Source organism: Engystomops pustulosus, chromosome 8 (genome assembly GCF_040894005.1).
Source record: "Engystomops pustulosus chromosome 8, aEngPut4.maternal, whole genome shotgun sequence".
Taxonomy (NCBI): Eukaryota; Metazoa; Chordata; class Amphibia; order Anura; family Leptodactylidae; genus Engystomops; species Engystomops pustulosus.
The window spans coordinates 19,051,588-19,075,409 of NC_092418.1; the positions used below are offsets into that span (position 1 = coordinate 19,051,588).

Consider the following 23,822-nt stretch of genomic DNA (forward strand, 5'->3'; position numbering starts at 1 on the left):
TTTCCTGTGGCCCCTGCTGTATAAGGCCTCCTGTCCTGTGGCCACCACTATGTAATTATTCCTATCCTGTGGCACCCTCATGTTGTGATTAATCACATAAATAGGGTCCCACATCCTTCATATGAATAGTGAAGCGGCTACACACCTGCACTACCTCTTGATCCAAAACCTTTAGCACAGAAATGAGACTGACTACGACTACAACATCTCTGCACTAGTCCCTATATGTATTGTAAGATTCATGTAATCACCACGGAAGCTTTGTCTCCATGTCTTCCATAGATTGCTATGGGCTAAAGCTGTGCCATCCTCACCCATTAATGCCAGTGTGAAGGATGCAGTGCAGTAGGAGGGATGATGAGGATGATGGTGTGAAGGGGGAGATAAGGAGAAGAGAAAGGAACTGTGTGGAGGATGATAAGGAAGAAGAAGATGAGGAAGGGAGGAGGAAAATGAAATATACAGAAGGAGAAGGAGGAGGAGGGAGGAGGTGCCAGGGCTGAGGGTAATGCTCACACAGCAGCGTAGCCAGAGACTGCTAGAGCATAGGGAGACACTGGGTGCACAGCAGAGGAAGGGAGACAGAGAGAGAGAGAGAGGAGGGGAGGGAGAAGGAAGGAAGGACTGACATACACAACCTGAAGGGGACAACAAGCAGGTGCAGAGCATTGACACTGCAGACATGGAAGGAGCTTCATTTGGAGCTGGAAGAGCAGGAGGAGGCTTTGACCCTATAGAATTCCTGAAACAGCCCCAGACCATCCTGAGGATAGCATCCTGGGTAAGTGAGGACCACTCAATGTCAGCAGGGACTGCACTCATCATATGCATCTCAGATGGGGAGATTAATAAAGGGTCATACAGAATGGACTAGTGAGAGCCATTGTGATGGCCACTTATTACAGACAGACAATAGACACTCCTGTCTGCGATGCAAAACAGCTATTACATGGTCTACCGGATCCCAATACAGGGACCAAACCAATAGATATCTGATGAGGGCGCTGTAATAAGGCAGCAGGAGTCACCCCCAGTCACCTTGTGTGTAGGGAGCCTCCCTCCTCACCTGGGCTATGCTGTGGGGCTAAGCTGTGGGGCTATGCTGTGGGGCTAAGCTGTGGGGCTATGCTATGAGCTGTGGATGTAGGATGCAGTCTGTGTACTGAGCAAAGAGAATGGGAGGAATGATGGCTACTGTGGTTATAATCGCCATGCTTATTACACCATTACATCCTATAGACCTGCTTATATTACACCATTACATCCTATAGACCTGCATATATTATACCATTACATCCTATAGACCTGCTTATATTATACCATTACATCCTATAGACCTGCTTATATTACACCATTACATCCTATAGACCTGCATATATTATACCATTACATCCTATAGACCTGCTTATATTATACCATTACATCCTATAGATTTGCTCATTTTATACCATTACATCCTATAGAACTGCTTATGTTATACCATTACATCCTATAGACCTGCTTATATTATACCATTACATCCTATAGACCTGCTTATATTATACCATCCTATAGACCTGCTTATATAATACCATTACATCCTATAGATTTGCTCATTTTTATACCATTACATCCTATAGAAATGCTTATGTTATACCATTACATCCTATAAATCTGCTTATATTATATCATGATTTACAAAGGCCATAATTATACTATACCGGCATATACCCATGCTTATATATTATCATAAACCATAGACAAGCCTATGTTATACCATTATACACTAAGCCAAGCTTATACTAAAGAAATGTGCATATCATTGTATATCAAGGACAATCATATATTTTATAATTATAGGACATACTCACATATCAATATAGACTGAGAAAATGTATATATGATATATAATTGTGCGTTTATATTATACCATTACATAGTCGTAACATGCACATAATACATACTAAGGACATGATTATAGTATATACCAGATACTGGAACATGTTCATATGATATCATTATATATTACCTGTTTTAAAAATATGCTTATGTTATACCATCCACGCTTTTGTTATATCATCCTATGAGGGAAGGTTATGTTATACCATGCTTTTCTGTTACCAGGGAAGGCTTCTACTATACTATTCCTTCTGAGGGCATGTTTATGTGATTCTATAGTATAGCCTTCTATGATAGTACATACTTATGTTATACCATCCTGGAGTGATGCTTTTGTTTATGGTAAAACCTTCAATGATAAGGGCCTGCTTATGTTATACCATTTATTCTTATAGTATAATCCATCCTATAGGAAAGTTATTTTTTATGGTATTACCTTTTATAGTAGGGGCCTGCTGATGTTATAGCTTAACTTATAGACTTATTAGTCAGATCCTTGCAGATAATATTAAGGGTTAGAAGTCCCCCCTCCTCTATTTGTTCATTGGATCAGCACTAGAGCTGGCATCCTGATCATATGGGATGAGGAGGAGGGGATGGGGGGGCTCGGGGTGTATGGTTAGTAATATTGAATACCCTGCTCGGTGGTGTGTACAGGTCCCCTGACTATTACATAAGCTCCCTGCCCCCACCCCCTGCAGGTCATGCCCAGACGGATTTCTTTCCTTTCGATTTCACGGCGACTTTACTGTAGATCCAGAAATAGATGGTGATGGTTAACCCCTTGCTGCATTTCCTGAATCCGACTATCAATTAGCGCATTGATTGATTAGTAAATTGCTTTTACGTCATGGAGTCAACAATGTGATGGTGTGGAGGTCCAGTAGTGGATGTGGAGACAGACCGTCTGATCAATGGGGGCTTCAGGGCTGGAATTATTGAGGGATTGGAGGAGATGCATGGAAAAGTCAATATACTGAATAAGATACATTTATTGCAGGTTGTAGCTCATTATATTATTATTATTATGTGATATGATCTGATATTCTGTGCTGATTTATATCCTCTGCATTAAAATATTGATTTCCCTAGCCACCACTAGAGGGAGCCAAGGAGCTTCATGCATACTGAATAATTAGATTCATGTGCTCTGAAGCTTGCATTGTGCAGTTCTGTTCCTCATGTTTTCCTGATCACTGAAGGGCCCTGTTGTTGGACCATCAGCAAGCCAATACTATATAAAGGCAATAAATGCTTCGTTGGTTGAATATCCCCTTTAATTGATAACTTCTGGACGGATTTGCCTGTCAATGTTAAACATACCCTTTAATTGATCACTTCTGGACAGATTTGACTGTCAGCATTGAACATCCCCTTTAATTGATAACATCTGGATGGATTTGCATGTCAAAGTGATGGCTTCTCCATGGGAAACTCATGGTGTGTAAGAACTTGCTCTATAGATAAGAAGAATGGAACGCTCAGCTTCAAGATATTCCAGTATTTCCAGAAGGAATAACAGAAGGACATCACAATACAGCATTTGAAAGAAAGGTGTTTTAGGATAGTTATTTTCGGTGGGGAAGAGGATGCAAGTATGCAACCAGTTATGGGAGCCCGAACCCATACCTTGTGAATAATCTGTACACATCACTCCATTAATAAGATGAGTTTAGTAACCAGATCATAGGGCAAAGGACAAATTCCTTTTGCCTTGTTACCATGTAAATCTGGAAGCAGACAGATCGGACAGGCTGCTAAGAGCCGACACAGGAGCTCAGAAGCCAAATATAATACACAGAGGGAGCAGGGAAGGTTCTTACAAACAACAGGACTGGTTAAGGGCAAGGTGACTGATGCAATTTACTAAAATCTTATATTCACAGTGTATAGAGCCGCAGCTGTACATATTCAGCCAGTAACTCAACTGATAATTAGTGTCTATGATAGTGCTGAGATTTCCCGCTGTGAGTTAGGCAGAGAGAGCTACACCATTATGTGTAAGGACACAGAGTTCTGATGACGGAACGGACCAGACAAGAGGAATTCCCTGTAAAATCCTTCTGGACATATTGATATGACTGCTGAGGAGTGGGTGCAAGGTACTTATCAGCCTGGTGCTTGCATTCATGTTAGGTTCCCTTTAAGGACAGGTTTTAAAAGGAATATACTGTATGAGCTTCAAAATCATCCCAAATTTAAAACCAGCAATGAGTAGGACACTTTATGAGCTTCCTAGACTTACTGTTACCTTGCCGTTTATCATTTTTCTGTATTTTTCAGCTTTCTGCAAAGTAGATTCTAAGTGCACCAGGAACGGGGCCATACCTAATGGTGACCCCTTTTTCTTCTTTTCATGCCCAATGATGTCCTTTTTGTAGAAAGAAGATTACAGGGTGCACCAGTAGTCATGGCTACACCCCTGGTGCATCTAGAAACTAATTTGCATAAAAGATACAAATGGATTGCTGGGAAATAAGGAAAGGTATGTCTGGAAAGCTTATAATACTCTACACATTGGTGGCTTTACTTGTGGACTGATTAGGGAGCCGCTGGATCCCCTTTAATCTGCCATATTGCCATATTGATGCATCTAACCCCCCATTGGTGTATGAGGCTACTATAGCGCCTCAGAACCTCTTATATCCACACCCTTGGAGGATAATGCTATCAGACCCGACACATTACACAAGGTGAGTTTGGCACAGAAAGGAGGAAACAAGTGGCAGCAGAGTTTTTGGCTGACACCCTGACTAATGAGCGTTTACCCAGCCGCTTGCCACATGATCCTTCCAGTTTCACGCTGTTTAATGTCGGTGCTTTCCTGATCTCCATCAATAATAACCCATAAAGGTTTTTAAAAGGGGAATTCCACCTTTATTGGCTCTATTTTTTTGTTGTACCCTACAGCTTTAAAAATCCCTTGCTCCACCTATAATCTCATACTGCCCTGTCACACAGTCACCTCGCTCAAGAGTTACCACTAATAATTGATAGTGACATCCACAATTTCTTTTAAAGGGATATTCCAACCACACATATTCAATGATAATGTTATATTACTGGTGCTCTGACCAATGAGATACTCAGCAATCAGACTGTGGATAGGAGAAAAGATAGGGATACTGATCACCTATTGGTGGCTACTGGACCCCAAAATTACAGAAATGGGCTTACCTTGTGTATCAACAGTACATCCGCTATACGGAGTATAGATGATAACTTGATATAACCTGAAACCAAAATCACATGCAAGTTACAATAATGGTGTGATTTTACCAAAACTAAAACACTTAAAGGGTTTGTTCATTAATATTTATCAATGATCTATCAATATATATTGAACCCTAATGAGCAGACTTAGGATGTTAGAACACAAAGCATGGACACAAAAGAAAAAGGCTCTGTGCTTGGCTTAGAGGCCGTATCCTGCAACTTCAGCTCTTTTTGATGCAAAAAGTGACTACTAATGGGTTTTGTTTGCTGCCATTTTTACTAAAACCTGTCAGCACAACCTTGGACCAAATTGGGAATCACATTTCTAATCAAAATATACCGTATATCAAAACTAGTTCAGAGGGAAAATTGAGTAGTTGCTGATAGTATCCAATCAGATCCAAGCTCTCATTCTCCATAGGCCTTGTGTAAAATAAAAGCTGTTATGTAATAAGTTGCTAGGGGGAACTGCTCTACTTGTCCTTTACAATAAATATAATAAATCTGTACTGTACTGTGAATATGGCGACGCTATTTACATGACAATACATACTGGGTAATGTTACCTAGCATGCAGTGTGGAGTCGAGTAAATATAGCATGAGTAATCTAGGCCTGACATCGCCCATGGGATATTGGCTGATTGATTTGTTAGGACCTTCGGTTATGTAAATCCAAGGTCATTTGAATGTCGTGACACGGTCTAGACATCTCCGACTATCATATAATTTATTATCAGACAATGATATAGGACATCTGTCATATTTAAAGAGAAAGGCACTGAGGACACATCTGGTGCTGCTATGTGGAGGTGGGATGTGCAGATGAAGACGCTGCCGTTATTTCAGGCAACACCTCGCTGTCTTCCTGGAAACAGGAGTGGAGTCAGCTGCCTGTGTGTCCATGACATCAGTGAATGTCACCGGCCTCCTATTGGTGCCTGGGAATCAGGATTCCATACTACAGCCGGAATGATGGATGCAGGAGACAAATCCCACTACTGGGAATTACACCGACCATAGAATCAGGGCCTTAAATAAACAGAGGGTGTATCCATTACTGGGAAAGCTGGGTGATACGATTGTTACCCAGGTGAAGATAGATAGAAGATGGATCCATAGATAGATAGATATGAGATAGATAGATAAATATGAGATAGAAAGATATGAGAAAGATAGATATGAGATAGATAAATAGATATGAGATAGATAGATAGATAGATAGATAGATAGATAGATAGATAGATAGATATGAGATTGATAGATAGATATGAGATAGATAGATAGATAGATAGATAGATAGATAGATAGATAGATATGAGATTGATAGATAGATATGAGATTGATATGAGATTGATAGATAGATAGATAGATAGATAGATAGATAGATATGAGATAGATCCGCTATGTAATACAATACCAATTAAGTGGAGGGTTTTTTTTTGCCAATTTGATGAAGATTTGGTGAAGATGTTTTCATCCACACCTTTTTTTGCTGATTATTTTATCTGGATCTTCTTTGGGACACAACGACTGACCTTGAAAATCTGGGTGAAAATCCTCCCCATTTTGCATCCTTAGTGCTGCAGCAAAGTCTGTGGTCCATCACTGAACGCTGTGAAGTTATATTTTCAGTCAGTTTTTGCTCACCCCCTTCACTTTTAACTTCAGTCATTTTACTCCAGATTTTTTCATGTGTATCTGGATATGGTAAATAGACTTATGAGGCACAAAAATTTTTAAAAAGTTTTTAAAAAGTTAAAAAGCAAATTTAGGCGCAAATTCACTCTAGACTTCCGCACTCCCCAGTGGTACAGGAGGAACTTAGGAACATGGTGCACCACATCTGCAATGTTGAGTCTTGATACTCCTACCACCGTGTGCTGCTAAAGTCAATCTCCTGCTCCGGGTCTTGTAAAATTCCATAAAATGTTGCTATTTTATTCCAGAAAAAAATAATTTCTAGAGTATTGGATGCGGATTTAAAGGAAGTTTCTCACATATCTATTAACTATTACAGTAGATAATAAAATGAGCATTTGGAAGGCTTCCCGGGTCTGGCGGCTCCCTGTGCGCATAGTAATTGCCGTAGGGTAGGTGGCACTTTGGGAAATAGAAGTCCCTCAGCAAAGTACAATCATAATGCAGTCACCCCCCTCCACTGCTTCTACGGAGGTTACAGCAACCTTTGTTAGCAGCTACGGGTGATCGCTATGATACAGAGTCACTTAGGCTCCCTAAAAATGCCAAGTCCTACATTCTCCTTTCTTGCATCCATCTCTTTCACGTAGCCATCAATGTGTTATTCGTTAGCCCCCACAGAGTAGTCACTGTGACGCATACGTACAGTATGTGTGGCAGTTATTGGTACTGCAGCTAGGTTCAAACAGATCCAAAGGGGTAGGAATCCCAAGTAATAACAAAAATAAGGTACCTAACACTCAGCTGTGGACATTATTAGACTTTTATCATCTCAAAAATGGCAGCAGTAATAGGAAGTGGATCTCTAAAATACCAGCCACAATAGGGGATCACTGGATAAAGACACAAATTAGTAATAATTTGATTTCCTGTGACGCCTTCTGGACACATATCTACATATACTAAAATAGTGGTCACCCCGTCATGTGGTTGCTAAGCAACTAGACCCATTCACTATGCAGAATACTCTATAACGGAGCAGCAAAATAGAGGAATAAACATTGATTCTACGAATGGATGCAATAAGAATAAGATGTTTGTAGCTGCCCTGTTACTAGGAATGGCTGGCGCTGCCGGTGGGTGCCAATGCCAGGCTTCTACCTTCCTGCACATACCAAGTGGTGTCACAAATCATACCGGAGGAGGCCAGGGGCACATAATAATACCCGTTCTAATAGTGTAGATTGTAGTTGATGGTGCATATTGATATGGCAATGCAATGTGTGGTACTTGCCTAAAAGGTATCAGTACTGATGAGTTGTGCCCCCAGCTAACTTGATGATCATTTATATACTATTTTGTGGGGAAATTTTGAGTTCCTTCCCCACTTAACCTTACGACACCTACAACTGGATAACCACATCAACTTTCACGTACAATTTCACAAGCCGTTTCATCTGTTAAAACCAGTAAAATGTAAAATTTAGGCCACCCATTACTTCTCATGTACCAATAATAATACTAGCATGGGAGAGAAATTCCCGGGACCCCTTAGGCCCAGATCTGGGTGTGACTGTTACCTTTGCACTCCCCCACCTCCTTTGTAGTTACACCCCTGCCCAATTAATAATAACCGTAATTATAAAGTAACAGTTTGGTGAGTGCCTTGGCTCCCCCAAGACACATTTCACAGTTCTCTAATGTGTCAGCTAAACAAAGAATAATAAACAGCTGTATGTATTCACCAGATTTCTTAATATTTGGGGAATTTGTGGGAACAGATGGAGTACTGAAGTAAATAGATGATTCATGAAAGTTATTGTTGACATTGTTAATTAAAGTCGCCTGAAGGTGGAAAACCCCACATTTTTATTGGGAAGTCCAGTCTTGTAAAGTCGATTGAAATGAAGACCTAGCAGTTTATAACGGAACCAGTGGACACATTGGGCACAACGGGGAATTTTTATTTATAATACAAAACATGAAATCATAGCTCACTTCCCTTATCAGTGGAATACAGGAGTTTGGAGGTTTGACTGCATAAAAGGGGGGGTCAAAGTTATGTTGACTCATTGATCTGCCATCAGAAATGGGCTGATTTGGTGTCGGTTAAGCCAACTAAAGCAGTAAATATATAAAAGTTATCAGAAAGCTATTGATAGGACTCCTCTTTTAGGATAGTCCAAATTCAGGATGATCCCTATCCCAACAAGGTCTACCACATGTAGAGGATCCAATCCTGGGGTTTGTAGCACACCCCTTGAAGTGTTCAGGAATGAGGATTATCCTTACAAACAAACTCCACCTCTTTTGTTGGGGTCCAGGGAAAATATCCCTTTCTAGGAACTGAGACCCTTTTACAGGATAAAGGCATGAGGATTATCCCTGGCCTAACCTCCTCCATCAGATTTAGTGGGTCCAGACATAATGAAAAGCTCTCTGTGTGAATTAGAAGGCCCTGCTCCAATGGTCATCCTTTTTCCTGAATGGTATCACCCTTTAAGGGGAGCAGTACATGAATATCCCTTTAACAACAAGTCTTGACCCTTTTAGAGAGTCATGGGTTCAGGATTATCCTGTTTCCAACCAGTTCCTCCCAATATGTCACGCCCATAATAGGGAGGGGCCAGGTATTTGGACTATTCCAGCGCAGAATTTTTGTAAAAAAATGATCTTGTGTATATTGTATTAACGTTTTATATGGTATTCACCGCCATCTTGTATTTAGTTGTTTTTATGACTATGTTTTTTCTTGTATTTAATTAAATATACTAATCTGAGCTACAGTTGTGTGATACTCAACTGAAATTCCCGAATTCTAATATTTATTTTGCATACATAGAGCTGTAGGCCATTTTCAATTACAAAAAGCCAAAAACAAAAATGTAAAATTAAATATGCAAACTAAAACTCAAAACATGTTTAGTACATTATGTAACCGGTTTGCTGCTGGACAATGATTAGCCCCGCGACATCTGATCTAATTAAGCATTTTAAAGGTTTTGGCTGCTTAGATTCAGAAACAGCTCCTCCTCTGTTCATAGGTTGTGTCTGGTATTGAAAGTCACTTCCAATTACCATATGTGAATAAAACTGATCTGCAATGCCACATGTATCCTGTTTTTATAGGATTGGATAACTCATTTGCCTTATTTTTGTTCAGCTTGGTCTTCCTGGTTCATTTCTTTCATACTTACAGAGACAGAGCAGGAGCAGAGAGTTGTTATAACTCTGCATGGCACTGTAGATGTAGATGTTATTCTTTTCTAAAGCCCCACATCTCTGCATCTCCCCATAGAAAAATCACAGCAGCACAAAGTATGTCAGGAGTTAACTTAAAAAATATATAATATGACCTGCATATAAAGCCTGCCGCAGTACTAATGCAGTTAGCTAAATTACAAAATCAGATAGATGGAATATTCCTTTAAGAACCAGGTTGATACATGCAGATATTAGTATAAAGGTCAACAATGTAGAGTCTAAAGTCAGAGATTCTGTAAATCATTCAGTTACCAAAATCACAGACTTTTGTGCCCTGTCTACAGAGCTGAGGGTTTGTTACTGTGTACTGTTGCTGGTGTTTAGATTACAGACGTTTTTTAACCTACTTATACATTGTAACAAACACATGCATTATAAGAGCTGGATTGTGTGAGAGAGTTTATTTAGAGGGGTTTTTTATCTCAGCTTTGCCCGGGGATATTGGGGGTTGTAGTTTTGTGATGATGGGGGTCCGGAGGTCAGAGTCCACCGCCTTTAATGGCCTCTTTCTTTTTTCATATAAGAAAGTCACATGTCCGTGTGGTGAGGAACAGGAATGTGCAGAGGAGCTGACTGCATGCATAGCTTACATATGCTATAGATGAGACATGGATGTTCTTTCATTGTCACCAGAGTGTAAAATCTGATGCAGTTCGGGATCGGTTACATTCTTCCCGTGTCACTCTAGAGTGAAATTTTTTTCTAGCATTATTTTTCTTCCTCAATATTTACTGCCAGAAATACAACCATCAGAGACCTGAGCAATGACTACAAAGACAGGCTAAAATGTCCAATGAGAAGCTGTTCTGGTTTAAGCAGGGGCGGGTTTGTTGATGAAAATGTGGGCTGATCTTAGTGGAGCCAAATATATTGAGAATAAGTCTATAATGAAAATGCAACAAGTATTATGTATTGTCCCTGGGGAGATGTGTCAACACACACACTGTTGTGTTGTTAGTAGCAGCAGGACTGTGATATATAGATTTATATTGCAGGATTGTACTGAGGCATGTCCTTACAATGCTGTTCTCTTAGCTCTTTAAATTAAAGGGAACCTGTCACCAGGGACCTCATTTTCACTAAAGACAGGTTGCAGAAGCCCATCACACCTGCAGTGCAAATATGTCATTCTGCCTTTTATAAGCATTTGCATTACAATATAATTGCGTGTTATAACTTACCTTGCACCCTGACAGAATCCTCTGTGTAGTTCCAGGGGTTGGGCTTTGGTTTAGATGCATTTAAAAAAACAACATGTGACTTGTCTGTGTTAATCACTCCTCAGCTCTTGGCCTCCACCTTTGTGCTCCTGTACAGCTCCTCCCTCCTGCTCCATCACAGAGATCACAGCCTGGTGAGATGACATCAATGAGGGAGGGAGGAGCTGTACAGGAGCACAAGGATGTGGGCTAAGATCTCAGGAGACTGGAGTACACACAAGTCACATGTTGTTTTTTGAAATGCATCCAAACCAAAGCCCAACCCCTGTGACTACCCCATGATTTTGTCAGGGTGCAAGGTAAGTTATAACACACAATTATATTGTAATGCAAATGATTATAAAAGGCAGAGAGGAATTTTTGCAATGCAGGTGTGATGGGCTTCTGTAACCTGTCTTTAGTGGAAATGAGGTCCCTGGTGACAGGTTCCCTTTAAGCTGCACAGTAGAGATGAGCGAGCACTAAAATGCTCGGGTACTCGTTATTCGAGACGAACTTTTCCCGATGCTCGAGTGCTCGTCTCGAATAACGAACCCCATTGAAGTCAATGGGAGACTCGAGCATTTTTCAAGGGGACCAAGGCTCTGCACAGGGAAGCTTGGCCAAACACCTGGGAACCTCAGAAAAGGATGGAAACACCACGGAAATGGACAGGAAACAGCAGGGGCAGCATGCATGGATGCCTCTGAGGCTGCCTAATCGCACCATTATGCCAAAATTATGGGCAACAGCATGGCCATGACAGAGTGACAGAATGAAGCTAGATAGCATCTAAAACATCCAATAATTGACCCTGACACTATAGGGGACGGCATGCAGAGGCAGCGGCAGCAGGCTAGAGAGTGGCATGGCGACATACCCTAAATGGACTCAGGCTTCAAACCAGTGGGTGGCAGAGAGGAACCAAAGGAGGTGAGCAAGAAGCGCTCAAATAATATCGGTACATGATAAAAGTTTGCCAGTATATTTTGTGGATTACACAGCAGGGTGGCGACAAAGTTAACATGGAAGCCATGAAAACAACCCAAAATTCTGCCTGACACAGCTCGTTTGATAAGGGGACCATGTATGGAGGCAGTGAACTAGTAGTAGATTAAAGGTGCTGCAGTTAAAACTATGTTAGTTGGATCTTGGCATGGAGCTGGCGCTCCGCTGCCAGGCGAGCTTTCGCCAATCCAAGCCCCTGTCTCTAGGCTACTCCCCAAACAGCACTTCTAAGAACCTTTTGTATAAGATCAAGTGTAGTAGCGTTCTTATAAGTTTAGGATATGGCGGGTGAGGGGAATGTAAACAGATGCGCAAGAAGCGCTGAAATAATATCGGTAAATGATAAAAGTTTGCCAGTATTTTTTGTGGATTACACAGCAGGGTGGCGACAAAGTTAACAAGTTTGTTGTGGAAGCCATGAAAACAACCCAAAATTCTGCCTGACACAGCTCGTTTGATAAGGGGACCATGTATGCTTACAGTTCATGCCAGTCGCTGCACTGGCTGCCAGTCTCCTTTCGAATACAGTTTAAAATAATAACCCTCATTCATAAAGCTCTGTATAATGCTGCACCCCCCTACCTCTCCTCTCTTATCTCAGTCTATCGCCCAACCCGTGCTCTTAGATCCGCCAGTGATCTTAGATTAACCTCTACCCTAGTGCGGACCTCCCACTCGCGTCTCCAAGACTTCTCTAGAGCTGCACCAATTCTATGGAATGCTCTGCCCCGGACTATCAGACTAATACCTAACCTCCAAAGTTTCAAACGTGCTCTTAAAACCCATTTCTTTAGGCAAGCCTATAACACTCATTAACTGCATGAAGTTTTAACTCTTCTACTAACCCGTCCTGTGTCGTCCTCCCATCTGTTATCCAGCAACCAACAGGCACCAGACTTCTCTGCAGTCCCATTCACCCTGGACCTGGTATATAAGATGACGGCTGAGTGGTTCAAGCGACAGCAATTCCACTTATTATATTTTGTTCTATTCCCTAAGAAGAATGGCTTGACCATTAAATATTCTTTTACCTCGTGTTACCCCATCATCTTCATAAACCGTAAGCTCTGGCGAGCAGGGACCTCACTCCTGCTGTTCCATACAAATGTTGTGCTCTGTTACATTACATTTGTATTTGTTTCCTATGATTTGTAAAGCGCTACGGAATATGATGGCGCTATATAAATAAAGATTATTATTATTATTATTATTATGGAGGCAGTGAACTAGTAGTAGATTAAAGGTGCTGCAGTTAAAACTATGTTAGTTGGATCTTGGGATGGAGCTGGCGCTCCGCAGCCAGGCGAGCTTTCGCCAATCCAAGCCCCTGTCTCTAGGCTACTCCCCAAACAGCACTTCTAAGAACCTTTTGTATAAGATCAAGTGTAGTAGCGTTCTTATAAGTTTGGGATATGGCGGGTGAGGGGAATGTAAACAGATGCGCAAGAAGCGCTGAAATAATATCGGTTAATCATAAAAGTTTGCCAGTATATTTTGTGGATAACACAGCAGGGTGGCGACAAAGTTAACAACTTTGATGTGGAATCCATGAAAACAACCCAAATTTCTGCCTGACACACCTCGTTTGATAAGGGGACGATGTATGGAGGCAGCTATATGGACGACTTTTGGAGGTAGCAATGGAGACAACGTGTGGAGGCTGCTATGGAGACAATTTAATTTGGATAGTGCCTGTATGTGGCAGTCCAAAAAAGTTTTCAAACCAGAGGAGCAGGTAGGTGGCCCTCCAGAAAAATGGAATAGATTGAGTGCCTGTATGTGGCAGTCCAAAAAAGTTTTCAAACCAGAGGAGCAGGTAGGTGGCCCTCCAGAAAAATGGAATAGATTGAGTGCCTGTATGTGGCAGTCCAAAAAAGTTTTCAAACCAGAGGAGCAGGTAGGTGGCCCTCCAGAAAAATGGAATAGATTGAGTGCCTGTATGTGGCAGTCCAAAAAAGTTTTCAAACCAGAGGAGCAGGTAGGTGGCCCTCCAGAAAAATGGAATAGATTGAGTGCCTGTATGTGGCACTCCCAAAAATTGTTTAAAACAGAGGACCGGGTAGGTGGCCCTCCAGAAAAATTAAATGCATAAAGTACTATAGCTAGAGCCAGTGGGCCCTGTCAAAAAATAGCCAGTTTCCTCTGCTTTAGTGTACAAAGAGGAGGAGAAGGAGGAAAATGAGGAGGAGGAGTGCATAAATTATTCAGGTTGAGCTTCCTTCACCTGGTGGAGATTGGAAATTATGAGAAATCCAGGCTTTATTCATCTTAATAAGCGTCAGCCTGTCAGCGCTGTCAGTTGACAGGCGTGTACGCTTATCGGTGATGATGCCACCAGCTGCACTGAAAACCCGCTCGGACAAGACGCTAGCGGCAGGGCAGGCAAGAACCTCCAAGGCGTACAGCGCCAGTTCGTGCCACATGTCCAGCTTTGAAACCCAGTAGTTGTAGGGAGCTGTGTGATCATTTAGGACGATGGTATGGTCAGCTACGTACTCCCTCACCATCTTTCTGTAAAGATCAGCCCTACTCTGCCGAGACTGGGGACAGGTGACAGTGTCTTGCTGGGGTGACATAAAGCTGGCAAAAGCCTTGTAAAGCGTACCCTTGCCAGTGCTGGACAAGCTGCCTGCTCGCCTACTCTCCCTCGCTACTTGTCCCGCAGAACTACGCACTCTGCCGCTAGCGCTGTCAGAAGGGAAATACTGTTTCAGCTTGTGCACCAGGGCCTGCTGGTATTCATGCATTCTCACACTCCTTTCCTCTCCAGGGATGAGAGTGGAAAGATTTTGCTTGTACCGTGGGTCCAGGAGAGTGAATACCCAGTAATCGGAGCTGGAATAAATTCTTTGAACGCGAGGGTCACGGGATAGGCAGCCTAGCATGAAATCTGCCATATGCGCCAGAGTCCCAACGCGCAAGAATTCACTCCCCTCACTGGCCTGACTGCCCATTTCCTCCTCCTCCAACTCCTCCAACTCCTCTTCTTCTGCCCATACACGCTGAACAGTGAAGGTCTGAGCAATGCTCCCCTCTTGTGTCTCGCCAACATTCTCCTCCTCTTCCTCCTCATCCTCCTCCGATATGCGCTGAGAAACAGACCTGAGGGTGCTTTGGCTATCAACAAGGGAATCTTCTTCCCCTGTCTCTTGTGACGAGCGCAAAGCTTCCGACTTCATGCTGATCAGAGAGTTTTTCAACAGGCCAAGCAGCGGGATGGTGAGGCTGATGATGGCGGTATCGCCACTGACCATCTGTGTTGACTCCTCAAAGTTACTCAGCACCTGACAGATATCAGACATCCACGTCCACTCCTCATTGTAGACTTGAGGAAGCTGACTGACCTGACTACCAGTTCTGGTGGAAGTTGACATCTGGCAGTCTACAATCGCTCTGCGCTGCTGGTAAACTCTGGATAACATGGTTAATGTTGAATTCCACCTCGTGGGCACGTCGCACAACAGTCGGTGAGCGGGCAGTTGGAGGCGGCGCTGCGCTGCCCTGAGAGTGGCAGCATCTGTGCTGGACTTCCTGAAATGCGCACAGATGCGGCGCACCTTCGTGAGCAAATCTGACAGATTGGGGTATGTCTTGAGGAAACGCTGAACTATCAGATTTAACACATGGGCCAGGCATGGCACATGTGTCAGTCTGCCGAGTTGCAGAGCCGCCACCAGGTTACGGCCGTTGTCACACACAACCATGCCTGGCTTCAGGTTCAGCGGTGCCAGCCACAGATCAGTCTGCGCCGTGATGCCCTGTAATAGTTCTTGGGCGGTGTGCCTTTTATCGCCTAGGCTCAGCAGTTTGAGCACCGCCTGCTGTCGCTTAGCGACGGCACTGCTGCTGTGCCTAGAGCTAGCGACTGATGGCGCCATGCCCACGGATGGTAGTTCGGAGGAGGAGGTGGAGGAGGGGTGGGAGGAGGAGGAGGCATAGTAGGCCTTTGAGACCTGGACCGAGGTAGGCCCCGCAATCCTCGGCGTTGGCAGTATATGACCAGCCCCAGGGTCAGACTCGGTCCCAGCCTCCACCAAGTTAACCCAATGTGCCGTCAGCGATATATAGTGGCCCTGCCCGGCAGCACTCGTCCACGTGTCCGTGGTCAGGTGGACCTTGTCAGAAACGGCGTTGGTCAGGGCATGGATGATGTTGTCTGACACGTGCTGGTGCAGGGCTGGGACGGCACATCGGGAAAAGTAGTGGCGGCTGGGGACCGAATACCGAGGGGCGGCCGCCGCCATGAGGTTGCGAAAGGCCTCGGTCTCTACTAGCCTATAGGGCAGCATCTCCAGGCTAAGCAATCTGGAGATGTGGACATTAAGGGCTTGGGCGTGCGGGTGGGTTGCACTATATTTTCTTTTCCGCTCCAGCGTCTGGGGTATGGAGAGCTGAACGCTGGTGGATGCTGTGGAGGATCGTGGAGGCGACGATGGGGTTTTTGTGCCAGGGTCCTGGGCAGGGGGCTGACTATCAGCTGACACAGGGGAAGGAGCAGTGGTGTGCACAGCCAGAGGTGAACGGGCTTGGTGCCACTGATTCGGGTGTTTAGCATTCATATGCCTGCGTATACTGGTGGTAGTTAAGCTAGTAGTGGTGGAACCCCTGCTGATCCTGGTTTGGCAAAGGTTGCACACCACAGTCCGTCGGTCATCCGGTGTTTCCTTAAAGGACCTCCTGACTTCTGAAAATCTAGCCCTCGCCGCGGGAGCCCTCGCCACGGGAGCTTCACTACGTGACACATTTGGCGCTGATGCACCTGCTCTGGCCCTGCCTCTCCGTCTGGCCCCACCACTGCCTCTTCCAACCTGTTCTGCTATAGGACTCTCCTCCGTCTCAGAAGCACTGTGTTCACCCGGCCTCTCAACCCAGCTTGGGTCTGTCACCTCATCATCCTCCGATCCCTCAGTCTGCTCCCCCCTCGGACTTGCTGCCCTGACAACAACTTCACCACTGTCTGACAACCGTGTCTCCTCATCGTCCGACACCTCTTTACACACTTCTTCCACTACGTCAAGAAGGTCATCATCACCCACAGACTGCGACTGGTGGAAAACTGGCATCGGAAAATTGCTCAGCAGCAACCGGACAAGTGGTTTGTGACTGTGGGAAGGGTCCAGAAAACAGTTCCTCAGAGTATGGCGGTTCAAATGCCAAATTTTCCTGGGAGGGGGCAGACTGGGGGGGGGGGGGCTGAGGTGCAGGAGCTGGAGGAGTGCCGATTTCGGTGACATGGGTGGACTGCGTGGAAGACTGACTGGTGGACAAATTGCTCGAAGCATTGTCGGCAATCCACGACATCACCTGTTCGCACTGTTCTGGCCTCAACAGTGCTCTACCACGAGTCCCAGTAACTTCAGACATGATGAACCTAGGGAGTGTAGCTCTGCAGCGTTCCCCTGCTCCCTCATAAGCAGGTGGTGTCTCACCCCACCCAGGACCACGGCCTCTGACCCCTGCAGTAGATGGACGCCCACGTCCCCGCCCTCGTCCTCGTCCTCTACCCCTAGCCCTCGGGTTAAACATTTTGAAAATGAAAGTTATATAACTTTAATTTTTTTTTTAACTTTTTTTTGTGTTTTTTTGTGTTTTTTAGTTTTTTTTTGTGTTTTTTAGTTTTTAAAACCAAACAATGCTATCCTATTGCTATGGCTATTTTCTAGCCAAGTATGAAAGCACACTGATGAGATGACGCTGAGTTATGAAAAAATAAAAGGAAAATAAAAAGGAAATGGCAGACTGTGCCTAATTGAAATCCAACCCCTAATAAATTTTCCCACTTCGGTCTTTGCGATGGATATGTGCGTCACTAAGCGCTAAACACAGCGGTCGCAAGTCTCACTCCAAATTCCTCACAATTGGCTAGTATATGCACTGCAGCAAGGACAGCCACCAGCAGATCAACCAGAAATAAAATATATATAACGCTATTGTAGGCGTAAGTAAGCCGTTTGGATTCTCCTTTGGCTATTTTCTAGCCAATTATGAAAGCACATTGATGAGATGACGCTGAGTTATGAAAAAATAAAAGGAAAATAAAAAGGAAATGGTAGACTGTGCCTAATTGAAATCCAACCCCTAATAAATTTTCCCACTTTGGTGTTTGAGGTGGATATGTGTGTCACTAAGAGCTAAACACAACGGTAGCAAGTCCCCCTGCAAATTCCTCACAATATGGTACTAGCTGCACTACTAGTGCCAGCAAGCCCAGCCACAAGCAAACAAAAAAAAAAAAAGGATAACGTTATTGTAGCCCTAAGAAGGGCTGTTGGGTTCTTGTTGAATCACTCCTGCCTAACAGTAATCTACTAGCACCCTAACGCTGTCCCTGACCAGCAGCAGCTCTCTCCCTAGCGGCATCCAGACACAGAATGATCCGAGCAGCGCGGGCAGCGGCTAGTCTATCCCAGGGTCACCTGATCTGGCCAGCCAACCACTGCTATCGACGTGTAAGGGTACCACGTCATGCTGGGTGGAGTGCAGAGTCTCCTGGCTTGTGATTGGCTCTGTTTCTGGCCGCCAAAAAGCAAAACGGCGGGAGCTGCCATTTTCTCGAGCGGGCGAAGTATTCGTCCGAGCAACGAGCAGTTTCGAGTACGCTAATGCTCGAACGAGCATCAAGCTCGGACGAGTATGTTCGCTCATCTCTACTGCACAGCTCCTCTCTTCTGCAGAAGCTGCAGTGAAGCAGTTTAGTACAGAAATCTAAGAGTACAGCGGTGTGAGGACACACCACCAGGAATATAAATCCATACATCACAGTCCTGCTGCTAACAACATACACAAAGGTATGATTATACATCTCTCCAGAAACAATACCTAACACTTTTCTTTAAAGTTGAGATGACTTTACTGCTCAACTTTTCTGTTTGTGGAAAAGTTATGACATGCATGACATTACCTGATAATACAAGGTGACGTGGAAGGTGACGTTTCCTAAGTAGAAACTGAAGTAAATCTATAAGAAACATTCATAGGTGGTTGAGCGTGAGTTTCCAGCTCAACCATAGAATGTTGCATATTTTCGGCGTTAACAGAAAGTAAGACTGCTGCGAGGTGAGAAGCTGGTGAGATATATATAGATTGCACTAAAGACACTTTTCACACTTAGTCAGCCATCTGTAAAATAGGGAATGTCAAGTGCTGAAGACAAAAGATGGCGCCGCACATGAAGTGGTTAACTTTATATTGTACATAAGTCTGTATAAAAAGAAAACTCCCCTTTAGCCTGTGAGTTCTCATAGAACAATATAGTACACCATTATCGGCATGAAAAGGGGAACTATACTTTCCATAAAACAGACAGTATTATATCTTTATTGTAATTATACAATTTAGAAATAGATTTATAAGGTGAATTTATAGACTACATGTTTATATGGGGCAGTCCAGACTACACAGCCAGGCTGCTGTTATAGGGGGCGGTCCAGACTACACAGCAGACTGCTGTTATAGGGGACGGTCCAGACTACACAGCCAGACTGCTGTCATAGGGGCGGTCTAGACTACACAGCCAGACTACTGTCATAGGGGCGGTCTAGACTACACAGCCAGACTGCTGTCATAGGGGCGGTCTAGAGTACACAGCCAGACTGCTGTCATAGGGGCGGTCTAGATTACACAGCCAGGCTGCTGTTATAGGGGGCGGTACAGACTACACAGCCAGACTGCTGTTATAGGGGGTGGTCCAGACTACACAGCCAGAATGCTGTTATAGGGGGCGGTCCAGACTACACAGCCAGATTGCTGTTATAGGGGGAGGTCCAGACTACACAGCCAGACTGCTGTTATAGGGGGCGGTACAGACTACACAGCCGGCTGCTGTTTTAGGGGGCTCTCTAGACTACACAGCCAGATTGCTGTTATAGGGGGAGGTCCAGACTACACAGCCAGACTGCTGTTATAGGGGGAGGTCCAGACTACACAGCCAGATTGCTGTTATAGGGGGAGGTCCAGACTACACAGCCAGACTGCTGTTATAGGGGGCGGTACAGACTACACAGCCGGCTGCTGTTTTAGGGGGCTCTCTAGACTACACAGCCAGATTGCTGTTATAGGGAGAGGTCCAGACTACACAGTCAGACTGCTGTTATAGGGGGAGGTCCAGACTACACAGCCAGACTGCTGTTATGGGGGAGGTCCAGACTACACAGCCAGACTGCTGTTATAGGGGGAGGTCCAGACTACACAGCCAGACTGCTGTTATAGGGGGCGGTACAGACTACACAGCCGGCTGCTGTTTTAGGGGGCTCTCTAGACTACACAGCCAGATTGCTGTTATAGGGGGAGGTCCAGACTACACAGCCAGACTGCTGTTATAGGGGGAGGTCCAGACTACACAGCCAGACTGCTGTTATAGGGGGAGGTCCAGACTACACAGCCAGACTGCTGTTATAGGGGGCGGTACAGACTACACAGCCGGCTGCTGTTTTAGGGGGCTCTCTAGACTACACAGCCAGATTGCTGTTATAGGGGGAGGTCCAGACTACACAGCCAGACTGCTGTTATAGGGGGAGGTCCAGACTACACAGCCAGACTGCTGTTATAGGGGGAGGTCCAGACTACACAGCCAGACTGCTGTTATAGGGGGCGGTACAGACTACACAGCCGGCTGCTGTTTTAGGGGGCTCTCTAGACTACACAGCCAGATTGCTGTTATAGGGGGAGGTCCAGACTACACAGCCAGACTGCTGTTATAGGGGGAGGTCCAGACTACACAGCCAGACTGCTGTTATAGGGGGAGGTCCAGACTACACAGCCAGACTGCTGTTATAGGGGGCGGTACAGACTACACAGCCGGCTGCTGTTTTAGGGGGCTCTCTAGACTACACAGCCAGATTGCTGTTATAGGGGGTGGTCCAGATCTAGAACCAGCTTTGTCAAACAGGTGTGATAGCTGTAACTAACCAGACTTTGTTACCCATTTCAGGTATTCTCCGTTGTGGTCTTTGGCTCCATAATAAATGAAGGCTATATAAACATTGACAGCCCGGAGCTGCACTGTGTCTACAACAGAAATGAGGACGCTTGTAACTACGCCATCTCCGTGGGGATCCTTGCATTTTTCGCCTGCGTGTTCTTTATCATTCTGGATATTAACTTCCCGCAAATTAGCAGTGTCAAGGACAGGAAAAGGGCGGTCATGCTGGATATTGGCTTCTCAGGTCAGTGCCCCCACAAAAGTACATGCTACAGTGCCCCCAAAATAATAATAGCCATATGTATAACAGACACAAATCCCTATGACACCCACAGCAAACCACATGTGCCACATAACTAAACTATGTCATACAGGCCGTGGCACCATTATATCATCTGTGATGTCATCAAATGACTCAGTGGGGAGGGGGGGGTTCTACTCCAAACTCCCGCTCTTGTATAGCAAGAAATGAAGCAGAGCTGAGTGTACCATGTTATGGTTGCTTCTGACTTAGGTTTACCCGTAGAACTTTGAAATATGATGAATAACTTGATATTAATTCCCACATTTATTAATTTCTGCAGCGTTCTCCTATGTGGACCGGGTCCAGCGCTTCCCCCAGCATAACCATAACCATGTAGTGTGGGACAGAATAATTAGATATCTCATCAGTATAATCATAGACATTTAGTGCGGGTTTTTCTCGTAAAATAGAATTTCTGTGGCGCCCCTAAATTGGCGCTGTGTCTGCGTCCCTGGTCCGTCGCAGCTCAGTGTTTACCCGCCATATGCTGTAATTATGTATTGTTTTCCTAATAGCTTAACACAGGCCCAAACCATCAGCGCTGACGCTATTAATTGCCTCCTGGACCACGCAGTCCGTGGGCAGCATGGAAAAATCTCTTTTTCTAAGCATTAGGAAAATTCTGCAGTGAGACTGTTTCATATAAACTACTGGGGCCTAGGGTCAGAGTCCTGGAGGATCATGTGCTGGGCCCAAGAGCTGAAGATGACCCAGTTTGGGTGAAACTAGGATCTATTTTCTATGGGTGAGCCCAAGGAACCTTAGTCTAGTACTGATGGGGCCCATGAGACAATAAAGGCCAGTATTTTCTCTCTTTTGAACCTACTGTGGTGTCATGGATGATAGAAGAGATTGGGAGCTTCCTAGAGGAAATAATGTTACGGAGCCCTCATATTTGTCATAGTTATATATCCCCACATATGTGGCCCTCAATATAGTGTGTGGATGGATTTACCTAGAAAGCAGCCTAATAAATGACTTGGGGGCCTGGGGTATATGTGAAACTCCCCAGGGCACTAATACAATATAAAGCTATGATACAGCAGGGCAAAATAGGCATTCAGGGCAGAGCTATGCATTTGGGGGGCCCCATACTAACTTTGCATGGGGTCCCAAAAATTCCAAATCTGCCCATGGCCATAAGGTAGACAGATAACGACATAACCCTTTAAAATCTGTATCCCCCGCTCTTAGAATTCTTCCTCTTTTTAAAAACTGTTACAAATGATCAAGAAACCTGTGGTTATAATACATAAAGTGAAGTGAAACCTGTGGTTGGTGACATTTCTTAACCCGCATGATCAGATGTCTGAGTTACACAGTTCTCAACTTAAAGGGGTTGTCCACTTTCAGCAAATAATTGGTATGGTTTGTGTAAGGAAAAGTTATACAATTTTCCTATATACTTTCTGTATAAATTCCTTGCTGTTTTCTAGATCTCTGCTTGCTGTCATTCTATAGAAAGCTTCCATGTTTACTTCCAGTGGATAGAAATCAGTCCATAGTCAGGTGATGGACACACAGGTGCAGGAGATGTTATTATCACAGAGAGTAGTTCGAGCTGTGTGATACTACCAGCTTGTGCACCTGTATGTCCATCACAAGACAATAGACAGATTTCTATCCACTGGAGTAAATATAGAAGCGGGACAGCAAGCAGAGATCTAGAAAACAATTAGGAATTGATACAGAAAGTATATTGGAAAATTGAAAAAAAATATTCCTTACACAAACAATGATAATTATTTGCTGGACAACCCCTTTAAAGAAACACTCTCTAGTGTCATCTGAATTTATGTGTAACTATCCACTCCTTAAGCCCAGTATATGAAAGAATACAACTTTGCCTGGAGGGTTCCTTGAATATGTATGGTATGTATAACTCATCTTTTTACGTCTCTTCATGTGAACCCTTGTGTCAGCTTTGCCTGGAAAGTTCCTTGAAGCTTATGTTGATGTATAACTTATTTACCTGTGTGTCGCTCCTTGGTCCAGGGCTGTGGTCCTTCCTCTGGTTCGTGTGCTTCTGCTTCTTGGCCAACCAATGGCAAAGGACGCCAAAATCGCCCAATGTAGACCAAGCGGCCGACGCTGCGAGGGCGGGCATTGCCTTCTCCTTCTTCTCCATTATCTCCTGGGTGAGTGTCTGACTACCAGTCCTGTCCTCAGTTCTATATCCAGGTGACATAAGATCAGACAGGTCCAAGCCATAAATTTATTTAAAAAAACACAATAAAGTGCTGTAAGTATTCAGTAATAAATTCCACCATATAGTGCCTAGCGGTAAATATATTATGATATAGTGATACAATAATATGGCAGTATTTTCTTCATTATATTACTCTGGATTATATGCCGTTTTTGGCTTTTAAAGGGGCAGTGACACATATATGT

The 23,822-nt window shown here is 44.2% G+C and overlaps 1 protein-coding gene and 1 long non-coding RNA gene across 3 annotated transcripts in view; one reads left to right on the top strand and one right to left on the bottom strand.

Moving 5' to 3' along the window:
* The first annotated feature begins 516 nt into the window (after positions 1–516).
* SYNGR3 (synaptogyrin 3) overlaps positions 517–23,822 on the top strand; it is a 28,037-nt gene continuing 4,731 nt past the window's right edge. Inside the window, exons 1-3 of one of the 2 annotated variants that reach the window (XM_072119995.1) lie at positions 517–781; positions 21,134–21,368; positions 23,424–23,566. In XM_072119995.1, the coding sequence (XP_071976096.1) occupies positions 683–781; positions 21,134–21,368; positions 23,424–23,566 (477 nt within the window). In that variant the 5' untranslated portion in view covers positions 517–682. The remainder of the gene's footprint in view (positions 782–21,133; positions 21,369–23,423; positions 23,567–23,822) is intronic. The other variant, XM_072119994.1, reaches the window with a different exon arrangement.
* LOC140074812 (uncharacterized) lies at positions 3,138–23,480 on the bottom strand. The gene is made up of 3 exons (XR_011849282.1): positions 23,401–23,480; positions 5,056–5,111; positions 3,138–3,335 (listed from the first exon to the last, which is right to left on the bottom strand). It is a non-coding gene; the product is annotated as an uncharacterized lncRNA (long non-coding RNA).